General features: G+C 36.4%; 1 protein-coding gene across 1 annotated transcript in view; it reads right to left on the reverse strand.

Annotated features, from left to right (window-relative positions):
• Positions 1–306: 306 nt before the first annotated feature.
• lix1 (limb and CNS expressed 1) overlaps positions 307–14,674 on the reverse strand; it is a 29,959-nt gene continuing 15,591 nt past the window's right edge. Inside the window, exons 3-6 of the mRNA XM_088629566.1 lie at positions 8,713–8,853; positions 6,599–6,694; positions 5,065–5,142; positions 307–2,611 (exon numbers count right to left, since the gene is read on the reverse strand). Of these exons, the coding sequence (XP_088485692.1) occupies positions 2,306–2,611; positions 5,065–5,142; positions 6,599–6,694; positions 8,713–8,853 (621 nt within the window). The 3' untranslated portion in view covers positions 307–2,305. The remainder of the gene's footprint in view (positions 2,612–5,064; positions 5,143–6,598; positions 6,695–8,712; positions 8,854–14,674) is intronic.

The following is a 14,674-nucleotide window of genomic DNA, read 5'->3' on the forward strand; positions in this document are numbered from 1 at the left end:
TATCTTATATCTGTGATACAATGTCTGTTGTATTCATTTACACTTTTTTAACTGCAATCAAATTAAAAGTCATTTAATGTGAGAAATAAAAAAACACAGATGGGGGTGCAGATAACCACTTACTGATGCAGTCTATGATGCCATATATACTGGATTCCTGAAATATCATACACAGTTTATTGTGGTTGTGTTGATATGTTAATCACATTCCCAGGTTCATCATCTCTGGAACAGTGAAAGCAATGAGTCTCCATTCTCCGCTCAGCAACCTATTTGAAGATTGAGAACATGTTCTGAATCATGGGAACATTCTTGGTAATGCTTTATTTTAATACATTAACATATAATTAATATGCATTTAAATAATAATATCACACTGGCTTCAATTAATGTATTAATTTAATGCTGTTTTCAATGATAAACAATAATGTGAGAAGATTTATTCAAATTAATTTCTTCTTCTGACACGAATGTGTAGAATGTATGATAAGAAAATGATATTTTTCTTTAAGTTTGGTTATTATTTCTGTTGTATTCTGTAAACTACGTCATTTGTTTAATGTTAATTTAATAGTAATATTGCGCCGTTTAATATTAATTAAATACACGATTCCATGCCAGTTTAATACGAACTTAAGCCATATTTTTCACTACAATGCTGATGCAGGAGAGTGGTTGTCTCCTTCAACATCATGCAACTTTTATCTCACTTCATTGTTAAAATCTAGTAAAATTATGTAAATTTTAACTTTGCATCACTAATTTCTACTTAATTTTTATGTTATGTTGCCTTTTGTACCTTTGAATAGTGCGACCACTAATTAGTGTGTCCATGTTTCTGACTGCAAATGTTGATATTCTTAATGTTCCTAGGGAGGTTCCCATAGAAAGCCACCATCTTGGCTCCAACCTACACTTTGATTCAGCCCATAGCTAGAACTGATGGGGAGAAGTGGATAGCCTCCTACACCCACAGGCGTTTAGTTTCAGCATTCACATTCTGAAATTCTGAAAATGTGTTACCTCATTTGTAATTCAACAAAATCAGACATCATGGAGTGATTACGTTAACATTATTTTCATCAAATTGAGACAATGTGGTAAAATAGTAAAAGTTGGAATGTTAGAATATTTAGTTAAAAGTGCAACATTTAAATCAAGGAATTGTTAAAATAGCACAACAAACAAATAAAACCTCAGTTAGACTATTCAATACAATTTTGGTCATGTAAAAGTATATATTTTTTTCTGTAAACAGTTCAGAGAAGCATAGCCAGATAAATTTCAAGGCTAAAAGGAATGTCTTACTCTGAGAGGCTAAAGTATCTAAACCTTTTAAGTCTTTGGAAAGAGAAGACTCCAAGGGACTTGATTCAAGTATTCAAAATTCTTAAAAGCACTGACAAAGTGAACCCAATGGACTTCTTTAGACTCGACAGTGAAACATGAACCAGGAGATACAAGCTGAAACTACACTATAGTGTAAAGTATTATAAAGGAATTCTAGGCACTTTTTACACAGAGAGTTGATTCCAAGATCAATTAGCTAGCAGCAACCAACAACAGGCTGAAGAGCTGAAGGCTATTATCTCATTTTAACCTTTCATATTTTCTTATGTACAATATTTTGTGAAGAATTATCTCAAGATCATAGGACTTAATCAGAACACTGTCTATATTTATCATACTAATAGGATGTCTGAAGTCAGGCTAATGATGTTCCAAGGGGACACCCAATAAGAAAATGCAATGTTTATTCTGACGTTTTAGCTCTGGCTTAACCCCACTTGTCTAAGGGTTAACAAATTGCTTGTAGGATGAGGATGTTAACACCTGCATGTACAGCGAAGAATTAACCAGGGGGCAGCTGCAGAGGTGAAGGTCCACTTGGTTAGCTGTCATCCTTTTCAAACCTTCATTAAAACTCTACAGTATATAGGCTCTAAAACAGTACTAAAGGTTTGTATTCTGGGACAAGGAGTAGGATAATGAAGGTATTGCTCACTAGAATGTAGTATATCTCAGTTAGTACTAAGGGATTGTTGCTCCTTTGTTTCTCCTATTTACAGTTCGAAAGTGCCAACCCCTCCCCCAATATTTTTCAACTAATGGGCTTGCGAATTATATCCAAGTTCTTGAAAAAGTTTGTGAAGCCTGCAGACAAATGATCTCTGCCTGTTCATAAAGCACAATGGCACATTATTTTTAATCTCCACAGGAGACGTCTCAGCCAGCTGAAAGTGCTGTAAGAAGTCTAGACATAGTGCTGCAATGACATAGTGATCGGATTTGTTTTCTCCAGGCTTTAGGGTTGCTTATTGGAGTTGGGCTCTGTCCCCTGAGCATCACACACACTTTGCTCTCCATTGCAGGTGGTTGCGGTTTCTTCACCGTACATCTGGCTTGAGGCAAGACTCAATATCTCTTTCTTCTCCTTGTAGAAGCGTAGCTCTCTGCCAGCCTTGCAAGCTTGCCCAAGCTCCTTCAGGGCCAGCTGTAGCTCGTGAGAGATGAGCCCTGGCGTCTCCTGCTCTTTAGAGATCCAGTCTAGTGCCATGTGGCTCCTGGTGTACTCATCCAAACGATGCTGGGAGTAGTAGGAAATAACTTCCTGTAAGGAGAAAAGATGTGTGTGAGATGGGGACTGTAACAGAAATATGCAGAGGCACTGAAAAACATCCAACTGTTTTCATCTAATTCAGGGTTGTGGGGACCCAGGGCCTACAAAGAGCACAAGACACCCTGGAAAGGACACCGGTCCATTGCAGGGCAGACATACAGACACATACACACACACTCAAACAGAAGCCAATTAACCTACCAGGATGTCTTTGGTGTGTAAGAAGAAACCGGAGAACCTGGAGGAAACCCACATAAACACAGGGAAAGCCTACTAACCTCATGCAGAGAGCACCCCAGGAATTGAACTGAGGGTCCCAGTGCTGCAGGGCAGAAATGCCAACCACTGAGCCACCATGCCAACCTTGAAAAAAATCCATACTGCAAAATATTGGGTAGCATTTGTTACCCATCCATCCCTGCTGTGCTAACATGTATCTCAATTTTTTCAGTGTTATAAGATAAGATAAAATCACTTTATTAGCCATATACAATTTCTTGCATTAGGAATTTGTCAGGGTTTGTTAGGGTCAGCCATTTAAATGGAACCCCTGGAGCAGCTGGAGTTAAGGACCTTGCTCAGGAGACCAACTGTCACGGATGTCGGAAGGGATGAACCGTGGAATGGCTGGAGAGCGGAAAAAGACCCTATGCAAAGCGGCGGAACAGGGAGTAAGCCCAGTCTCAGCAGTGCAAAGAGTTCAGGAAATGCCGTATAGAAACCTATGCCCTCAGGCCACGGACGGAGCGGCGACCTGGTGCTAGGCGGGTCTCACAACATTCGAACGTCAATGCTGAGCGAAGGTGAATGAGAGACCTGGAAATATATAGCCCCAGAGAGAGAGTGAGAGAGACACCTGAAGGACAGCAAAGCACCAGAAACTAGGGACAGGACAGAGGAGGACAGCTGCAGAGGGTGTGACACCAACAAAGTAGGATTCCTCTGCCAGCTATGGGATTTGAACCAGCAACCTTCTAGCCACAGGCATAGATCCTTAGCCACAGTGCCACTGCTCCACCGTATTGTATATCTTGTATACACTATGTATGGTACTAAATGTTGTACTGTATGGTATAATAGTTTTTATATTTTAAATTAATGAGAATAGCTCTATAAAATGAACTGAAATGTCATGATCAAATGAATACAGTGCCATTATTTCCAATTCAGTAATCATTGCTGTTATTCTAATACTGTAATGTAAAAGTGTGTCTACTGCTGACCATTCATTTTAGCTTCCAGTCCTACTGTCAATCTTAAAATATTAATTATTTTTCACTCATGCAAAAAACAGGTCTAGTGTTATTCATTCATTCCAAAACAAACAAGTCGGATTATGATTGCCACTGTCAGTAAAGTGAATGGCCACTTGCTCTTAATGAAAAAAGCAAATGCTTAATGTATTCCCCACCTCTGACAGTAATCAAAAACAGGCGAAATTTATCACGCCATTAAACACCTCTTATTCAGATAAAACTGTCAGATTCTGGCACAGTCGAACTAATGCTCTTAGGAAATAATTTTCTGTTTGATTTTCTTGAAAATTAAGTACATTACGCCGGAATGCAAAATCAAGTATAATCACTGTATAGCATTAAGTGGAAATGTAAAGTGATATACTTGAGACGTACTGGTATCGAATTTAACAGCAAAAATGCTTAAAACGTCAAATTCAGTTAAATGGTTCCATGTGTAATATACTGTATATAACTGCATACCAAGCCCTTCCTGTAGTTTAAATGAAAAGTCAATCAGCATTTTTATCTGACTGTATTTCAGCTGATAATTATATAAGTACAGAACCAGATTATTACATGATCTGCTGCGTTACTATTGCACATCCAATGCAACTTGTTTTCAGATTTGTAGTCTACTATTAATAAGTAATAACTTAATACATTCATTCTATCTTCTTGCTGTGATACAAAGGTGTAAATATACACATAAAAATAAGGCATATGTTCATATTGCAATATAGACATATGCAATATATGCATATTATTTGACTATATTACTGTATATTCTTGGAATGGGGCAGAAATATAGTAGGTATCACAAAACTGTTTCGATGACCTTCTTGAGGACATGACTTGGTCCTTACAGACTTACAGAACAGGAATGCATGACAAAGGTATGACTTTGAATGCTTAGATCGTTTTGTGAATTTTGTTTAAATTACATTACATTTTTAGATGTAGTGTCAGAGAATTCTGGATAAACAAATTAGCTAAACAAATATCAAGTTTCCTTTTATAATAGCTCTCAGCAGTTAATAAAAACATAAATTACAATATTTAGAATTAATGAGGCTTTAAAGTTGTGGTTACAGCTACATTACATTTGTCTAAAAATCACGAAATGAAATGTCATTAAATTATAAACTATTTTTTAATTAATATCCTTCTCAGATGTTGTGAGTGAATTTCAGACTAAATATTCTTTACCTGGCGAGAACATTTCCTTTCTCTGAATACCTTAAGGCTCCCATTCCAGTGCAGAAGCTGGAAAACTGTCATTATTTCCTTAAATTTGAGGAAGAAAGGGAAACACATGGCAATATGATTAGTCATAAAGTAGTGAGAGTGCAAGTTATATATCAGCCTAATTTTTTATGTTGTAATACAGCAACATACTGTCTTTCACATCTTACTAAACAACAAGTAAAAAGTTTTTCTTTTTACTGTTTTTTTAGACACAGAGGCAGAATTCCTGCTGGTCTAAATTGTAGTATTTAGTTCATCTGTCAGTTGCTGCAGCCTCATAACATAAAAGATACACAAAGAATGATGCACAAACACACAAGCAAGTGAGGTTATTGCTGTCAGACTGTGGTTAATGTTTTTTTTAATTTTATCATAGATTTCTTTTTGTTTTGTCCACAGGAATCCTTTACACATAATGAACATGATCAAATTCATGTATATATTTCATTTTAAAATGATTATTCCTGTTTAGTTTAAAGTTCATACAAAGGCTGACAACTGGCATATGTTTTAAAAAACTGGTCATGTTATTGATCCTGAAGGATCAGCAGATTTCTGAGGATGTCAAGATGTCAAGAGAAATGTCTTTCAACAACAATTCTACAATATCTGACCTAGCAGTAAAAAAAATAGTGCTGGCTATAATTTTAGAATAGCTTCAAGATTTGTCTGATATTTTGTTCATTATATTTGTTTTAGCGGTCTGGGGGCTTTATTAAAAGTTAACAAGTATGCTTAATCTGCTTGTCAGTAAGAATATTTATCATGCGAATGACACATTAGAAAATCTTGACTCCTGGATTGTGTTTGTATGTTTTGGATTATTTCCATGGACACTAAATACTGTTTCAGTTGAAAAGGAAATGAAACATTTTTTTTTCTCTCTCAATGACTTCAAACTTGATAGAATCCTTTAAAATGGTGAAGTGTTCATACTGAAAACCCTACTTACTTTTCAAGAATGTTTTCCCTATATCTGAGAGATCTTTTATAAGGTTTGAAAGTGTAAGGAATAGATTAAATAAGAAGAAATGAAATTCACGTCTTAGTATGAAAAGGAAATCCATTTGTTCCTTGTAAGTTTAATTAGCAAGTAAGATGTTAATGCTTTCCACATTTTACCTTGACTAAATTGAAAACTGCTTTAGTCTAGTAATTTTCTGATTATGTTATAACTATGTCTTTCCATAACGTAGGTTAAATCAGTATTTGTTTATTAATATCTACAGAAGTATTGGAGCTAGTATTAAGAGAACCCATCAAATATGCTGCAGTACAGAATATTTAATTTGCTAAATCACTAATTGACAATTTGCAAATAAGTAATACATACAGTACAATATTAACAATTAACTATTTCTTTGCTTTAAAGTAAGATATTAGTTGTTAACATTTGTATGATTTTGTCATGTATTTAGGGATATCAGCTTGTACAGTTTAGCTTTCTCAGGGATAGTATCCCGATTCAAGTAAAAATAAACTCTTACTGAAATACCTGAAACTCCAGCATGGTTTTCCCCTTGTTTGACTCCAGCATGAAGCAGTAGGCTCCTATGCTTGTACTGGGATCCCTGGCATCACCTAAACTGCCCTTGAAATGAAACAAATAAAGATGCTAAAATAAAACAAGAAAAGGACATCATACGTAGATTTAAGATTTAAAGCAACGTTTTTACACTTCCACCTGATGAATTGCTCTTGTGTAATGTGTGTATGGAACTGAGGTCATCAGCAGTTATCCAGACTACAGTGATGTCTGTGAACTGGGTGGGGGAAAGACCACAAATAAGATGATAGAGTGAAACAATGAAAAGCGAAAACCTCTCAGAGAGGAAAAAGAACGGTGAGGCAAGACAAAAAAAAGCTGAATGAGAGCACAGAAGACCCTAACCTGAGGAAAATGGCTGTTTAATGGGGACTCCCCTCCACCACCACCAATGTTCAGTATCCACCTGAATGATGCGACAGCAGCCATAGTGCACCAGTACGCTCACCACACATCAGCTATCAGTATCAGTGGGGAGGAGAACAGAGTGATGAAGCCAATTCCTAGATGGGAATTATTAGGTGGCCATGATTGGTAAAGGCCAATGGGAAATTTGACCAGGACGCCGGGGTTACATCCCTACTCTTCAAGAAATGCTCTGGTATTTTTGTTAACAACCACAGTGAGTCAGGACCTTGGTTTTACATCTCATCTGAAGGATGGCACCTTTTTACAGTATAGTGTCTCCGTCACTATACTGGGGCATTAGGACCCACACAGACCATAGGGTGAGTGTCCCCTACTGGCCCCACTAACATATCTTCAGCAGCAACCTTAGTTTTTCCCAGGAGGTCTCCATCCAGGTACAGACCAGGCTCACAGCTGCTTAGCTTCAGTGGGTTGTCAGTTGTGAGCTGCTGGCTGTTATGATCCCAGAACTGCACTCTGTGGCAGATGAGGTGGAAAAGTGAGAAATTGCTTAACTGATTGAACTAATAGAGCCTTAGGAATAATTGTGTAAGCCACAAGCTTATGTTCCGTTTATGCTAGGGATAGCTTGTAACACTGTGAATTAAGGACTGAGGCTCTGGCATTATAACTAGAAGCCTGTGAGTTCTAAACCTGGGTATGGTACTGCTGCTGTATCCTTGTAGCTTGGCTCTTCAATCAAATTGCTTCAGTAAGAACCCCAGCTCTATAAAATTTTACAGATGTCACTTTGGATAAAGGTGTCGGCCAAGTAAATTAATAATAACTTGAGCACGTTCCCTCTGAATGGCACAGCATCAAGTGCAATTTCCTATCTGAAGCTGATGTTCAGTTATGGGTGGCCTTCTTTTCCTCCACTGAGATACATTCAGCTTGTATTCTTTGGCACTAATAAGAAATATGACTCTCCTACTCACAGGTAAGCAAATTCCTGATGGGTACCCTGTGGTGGTGGTAGGTTTCAAGATAGGCTTTAAATGTGCCATCGTTATTTAATATTTAGAATGAAGGACACTAATTTTTTTGTGTCCTTGTGGTGCAGGTCAAAAATATATATGTTTCTGAATTATTTCTATTCTCAACAGTAATCAGATATTAATTGTCCCTGCTCTCCATTTCCGTCTTTTATTAATTCATTCTGTCTGCAGAGAGTCTGCATGCTCTGTGAATATCATATTGCATAGGTGGCACAGTGGTTAGCATTGCGGCCTAACACTTGGGGTGCTATCTGCATGGAGTTTGTATTCATCCCATGTTTGCATGGGTTTCCTCTGTGTACTCTGGTTTCCTGCCTCAGTCCAAAAGACATACTGGTAGATTAATTAACCTCTGAAAAAAATTGTCCCTGATGTGTCTATTTGTGTCTCTGCATGCCTCACGGTGGATTGGCATCCTGTCTAAGGTATATCTTGCCTTGTGCTTTTTGCTTGCTGGAATAGGCTCTGACTCCCCCACAACCCTGAATTAGATAAAGCAGTTAGAAAATGGATAGATGGATGTTGCTGCAGATTGATTGGAGTAAAGAGTGTTGACATCCATTATTAAGAAGAAGAGTGCTCTACAGATGCAGGTTCATGAATTAATTTACTGGCAGGCTATCCTGTTGAGACATTCTTTAGACGCTTTGAACTTACAGAGGTAGTAGTGGCTGCCTCCTGGAGACTGCGAGAGATGAACTCTTGTGTTATCCTGCGTGAGGGCAGCTCGTTAAAGACGGAATTCATAAGTGCAATTCGGGCTGCATCTCGCCTGGCTTCAGCTTTAGTGAGGCAGCACTGGAAAACAAACATCCCTCTAGCACATCAGTCAACAAAGAAGAAAGAAAGCCTATACTTGAAACTGCTTGGAAATTGAGAAAGTTCTGTATTAGTACAAAAGTGTCAGTCGCCACTCTAATAGTGTTGCAATGTCAACTGAGGTTTTGGTTGACATTTTACTGTCACTGTTTTGTCTCTTAAGGGATATACAGCACTGAAAAGTAAAGGCAGGTTGTTGCAATTGTACTGTAGCAGTTCACTAAATCTGGCTTATACAGCACAATCTCCTTTATTTTGCCTTCTCTACAGTAATTTGACTACCTTTTAATCCTTATAAATTTGTTTTGAATCAACTGACGCCTGAGTTTTCCATCTGCTTGACTCAGTTCTTTGGCAGCTTTGAACCACCTTTAAAGTTCTTGTGAAGATTATGGGATGTGTAACCACGACCTTCCTGAAATGGACCAGGATTCTATTCCATACCGCAACATTTCTGAGGCGCCAGCCTACAGAAAAGATCATAAAACTACTACAGTATCACTGATCCTTTCCAGGAAAACAATATCTCTCAGAACAGAGTTATTTACAGCCACAGTTTATTTATGCATGTATGTTTTAGTTACAGATCTAACTTAATTGTTTTGAAAAGATCACAAAGACTTAAGTTGACACTACTGTTTTGAGAGTGACATGAAGTTGATGTAGAAATTCTTGGGATGGCTCACAGACAGCATTGTAGCATCATTGCTAGCTCAGTTCCATTTTCGGATTTCAACTGATCTGAAACAAGCTTCTGGTTGCACTGGTGATAGGTAATTTTTGAAACCAGTTTTCATTTTGAAGGGAAACACTGAAATTCAGCATAATGGCAAAACACAGCAGCAGTGTTCGTGTGGACAGAATACTGAAGAAGGCAGATGACTTTTGTTAGTGACAGTAACTCTTTGATCAGTGAGATAAAACTGTTGTGTGAGCCATCCTTTCTTTTAAACCACTGTGCTGTGGACACTAAGCAAAAAGAAATTGAAAGCCCCAGTCTGAAAAAAGAACTCTTCCAGTTTTAAGTTGATGAGTATTGATAGACATCAAAGTCAAAGAAACCTTCTGTTCAAATAATAAAAACAGTGTTCAAGGTGCAAAGACCCTTTGCTGTTTAGGCACACTGAAGATAATGGATTCTATTCCTCTGTTGAGATTCACTGAAATAATGTAAATAATGCCCATTTTACCCTGTGCTGTACTTCAATAATATATTTAGAAAAAAAAGTCTCTCACTACTTAGACTTTTCAAAAGACAGTTTTGGCAAAACACACTAGAAGACATAAAAATGATTCAAGCAAAATGGAAAAGCAGCAATGTTGATTCAAAGTCCAATTCAATGGAAAAGTTTAATTTAATTAACCGAGAATTTGTTTTGCACATCAAGAGTACATAAACATATAACACAGGGGAAAATAATACAATACAATACAACAACAGTACAATTCCATAATATAAAGAAACATTCAGCAAAATTGCTCAATCAGAAATCAATCTGGTATTATAAGATTAAAAAGCAGATTATTAGCTGGAAAAGTCTCTAAAATAACACACAAGAACAACAATAATAATAAGATTCCTACCTGCAAATGATCTTTTTACTGTGCAACAACTGAATGTTTTTAGGTATAAAGGAAGTAAATGTTCTATTAGTCTTTATACAGGGCATCTGATCCCTCATTCCAGTGGATAAGAGAGTACAGTACAGTATATTCTGAAAGCAGTGGATGAAAGGGGTAATCTAAGATTTTATGTGCAAGATTAATAATATATTACTCTGTTAGACATGTTATTAAGTCCCGATCCATTTGTTCAACTTATTTGTGTTCTGCAAGGACAAGGTACCTCCCCAGTTCTTATAAAACATTGTGATTTTTACATTAAATTCCTTAACCTTCTTAAAAATACTACCTTTATTGCACTTTCAAATACCTGCCTCTGTATTGGCCGTTCAAACTTACTGATAATAATAAATTATAATGATAATGATAAAGTTAATAATAGTGCCAAGGTATTTATATTAATTTACTGTTTCACTATCAGTTCCATCTACGGTTTATAGGGTTCATAGGAATAAACACATTTTTGTGAATTGTCATTTTCTTAGTTTTGTGTAAAAACAGTGTATGATTACAGTGAATATTAAAATAAAAAAAAGATTTATCTCCTGTGTCTAATTGTATTTAGACATTTAATTGATTAATTGATTGGGCAAAAGTCTAATCAAGGCCAAATTATCTGTAAACCTGATAATTGAAACAATGGGGACAACACTCAGTCCTGGGGTCCCCCACTGCTGGTGCTGATGGTGACCTCTCAAATACTGTACTGTTGCTGAGCTGTAAGCCCTTGGTACTTTATAACAGCTGTTAGCACTGCTGACTCACAGCTCTTGGGTTCTGGGATCAATTCTGACCTGGGGTACTGTCTGTGTGGAGCTTGCATGAAAGCCCCTTGTTGAAGTGGGTTTCCTCTCTACGTGCTGCAGTTTAATAAGTACTGTGCAGGTGAATTGGTGCCTGTAAATTGTGTGTGTGCATGTGTGAATGGATGTATGTGTGTTATGTCCAGAAGGTATGGTTCTGCCCTGTGCATGATGCACTGAGGATAACTTGTTTTCCGAAAAGATCAATATTTTAAGGAAACTTACTCAATTTGCAAATGTCTTGAACTTTCAAAATCTTTATTTTTACAACAGTTCAAACTGTATCTAATAATTTACTGTCTTTACTGTCATAAGCTGTTACACACAGAAGCCTAGAACAAGGATGTATTGCCAACCATTATTATTTCAGCTACTATACAGTATATACTGTAGTTCTTTTGTAGTAGCTTCTATTGCTAGATGACAATATTCTGGATTGGAGTTTCTTTACTTTTCTCAGACAGAACACATTGGTGATTGAATAAAATGAAATGCAGTACTATGCTGCTGTTAAGCTGTTGATGCTGGCGAATGCCTCAGTTTTCTTTCTTTAGTTCTGTCACAATTTGGTGACAGCCCAAAGCCTGCATTTTTAACTCTGCAGAATTCTGCAAATAATTTCGTTGCAGGTTATTTTAATTCACGTAAGAATCAAAACTAATGATGTCTCGCTTTCTTTCACAATGTAATCTGCAATGAAGCTGTAAATTCTAAACAACAAACAGGAAAGAATATTGTAGTATATACTCTAATGTACGATAGCATACTAAAATAAAATCTGTCTTTGCACAGCCATTGTGACATTAAAAATTTACATGTAGATATTACAGGTCTCTAGTATATACTGTAGTTGTAATCAAAGCCTACATATCTTTTAAGTAAATCAGTTCTCATCAAAAGATTTGTATAATACTTTCCCTGCTTTGCTGCAAAAACATCCCACATTAAACAAGGATTTCATTGCACTGGATTCAATCACATGGTCGAGCCATTACTAAATAATAAACAAGTATATGAATCACAAAAGTATGCTTTGTAAAAACCCACAGAGTTGTAAACAAAATAGCAACCCAGGAAGCTCTTTAATATTGTTTTAATGTTACCCATGTTGCCATAATAATTCATTTCTCCCTTTTTTTTCTTTGGCCAAGCACAAACTCTTCACAGATACTGGAACTTTATTTCATTACACACTGAACAATAGCAAACTCTTTAATACGGGGTTCAAGTGGAGAGCTGCATCAGTGTGCATTGGCTGCAAAGGAATACTGTAAATAAAGATTACTTCCACACTGAAAAAAGAAAAAAGAAATGTTGGATTACTTTTTTCTCCTTCTTAACATGGAATTAACCTATCTTTGTAACTCTTCAACACTACGTGTTTTGAAAAGCTTTATAATAATATGTTCCCTGATAGACTGTGAATACAGTATGTTGTTAATCTAGACTTCAATTTCCTCAGAAGCCAATAAACCTACACCGGTATGTTTTTGGACTGTGAGAGGAAACTAGGGAACCTGGAGGAAATCCACACCAACACAGAGAGAACATACAAACTCCACACAGATAGAACCCCAGGTCCAGAACTCATATAACTATGATATAATTTAATTCAAATGAATTTATGTCAGAGTGTAAAGATGCTTTTTTCAGCATCTCTAGGGTAGTCTATGGAGTTAAAGAGATGTATTTATTTAATATTGCCTTCGTCAAAAGAGATGTTAAAGCAGATATATTTAAACATCAGTTCTATCCAATAACTGAAGTGTAAGTAAACAGCAGTTAGATTTAAATCCAGGTAGACAAGGCCATCCAAGGGTGAAAGTTTATATTTAGATGTTTGTAATTTATTATTGCAGATTCCTATTTCATTTTCTAGTTACAGTGACCCAAGAAGCACTATGTGTAATTGCTTAAACCTTCAGGCAGATGAAGAGTAGAATACCAAACATCCTTCTTCATAATTTAGGATTATTCTGACTGCAATCTAAAACATTCCATTTCCACCCAAAGAAAAACTCTTTGGTTTGGTTTGTGGTGGGTCTGCCTGTTTGGGTTAATCTAAACCACCTGTAACTCTCCCTGTTAACACACATGGTGTTGTTCAGCACTGAAAAAGAGAAACTAGCCTAATGAGAATTACAATCAAAGGAATTCAATTTACATACTGTGTGTAGATTTAAATCTTGCCAAATAAGTGCCAAACATCTTGCCAAAACACTATTTTAAATGTATTTTTATTTATTTTGTTGTCTTCTGGTTTTGCTTGTCTTGGGCTGGACTGCTGTAACACACCAATTTCCCTACGTGATTAATAAAGTCTTATCTATCTGTCTTATCTATCTATCAGGAGTGGATCTTTTCTGGGTTCGTGGCGCAAGCATAATTTTTACAGTTTTTGCACATGCAAAATACATATCCGAACAATTTGATTTGAACAGATAATTTATTTTATGATAGGATCCCAAATTTCTTTGACTGACACTTTTTTCCTAAAAGTAAATTGCAAAACACTTTAGGTGTTTTACTGAAGCACCTCACTCAACAGTGTCTGATTTGAACTCACAGCCTTCTATTTACAAGCCCAGAACCTGCCCCCCTGATACTATGTACTATTTGTTAAAGATCAAAATAGCAAAGATCAACTAACTCCTCCGTCTCTAACAAATCCCTACTAAGGACCGTTGAAACATTTTCTGCATTGCACATATCAACACACAACTTTCTAAAATGCAAACGTTAGCCATTGAGGACCACCAGATACATCACGTTTAACATACTGCGTGCAACTAGGACATAGCTGGTCTGAGTTTACTTTTTTCCGTTTTTTCTGTCTAAGCAAAGATCTATGAGAAAAGGGCAAAAAGTGTATCTCACATTAAAATGGAAAAATCAGCCGAAGATGATTTACTTTGTTGCATGACAGCCACCTCTACTTTTTTAATAAGGGGAATTAGTTGAACTCATATCTCAGGATCCATCAATACCTTCAAAACATATACAGTAGAATACAGCTTTGTTTATTAAATGCTGAAAGATGACAATGATTGTCAAGTATTATAAGCTCACATTACAGCTATCAAATCATAATGTTAAAATTAAAAAATGACAGTACTGAAATAATTTCATAAACCATATTCCATTGTGTCTTTTAACCCATTGCTAATAAACACGTAAAATGATTAATGTCTTCCTTATATATCTGAACAACACAAACAGCATTTAGAAGCATTTACAGGCATGGAGATACACATCACAAAGCTCATAAAGTTTAGGTGAACATATAGGGATAGCTCATCTTACAAAACACAATTTTATAGCAGCTGACATCAAGTACAGTATGCGTTAAACCTCTACATACATGACCAGATACT

This window comes from Lepisosteus platostomus, chromosome 4, assembly GCF_059453375.1.
Source record: "Lepisosteus platostomus isolate fLepPlt1 chromosome 4, fLepPlt1.hap1, whole genome shotgun sequence".
NCBI classification, from domain to species: domain Eukaryota; kingdom Metazoa; phylum Chordata; class Actinopteri; order Semionotiformes; family Lepisosteidae; genus Lepisosteus; species Lepisosteus platostomus.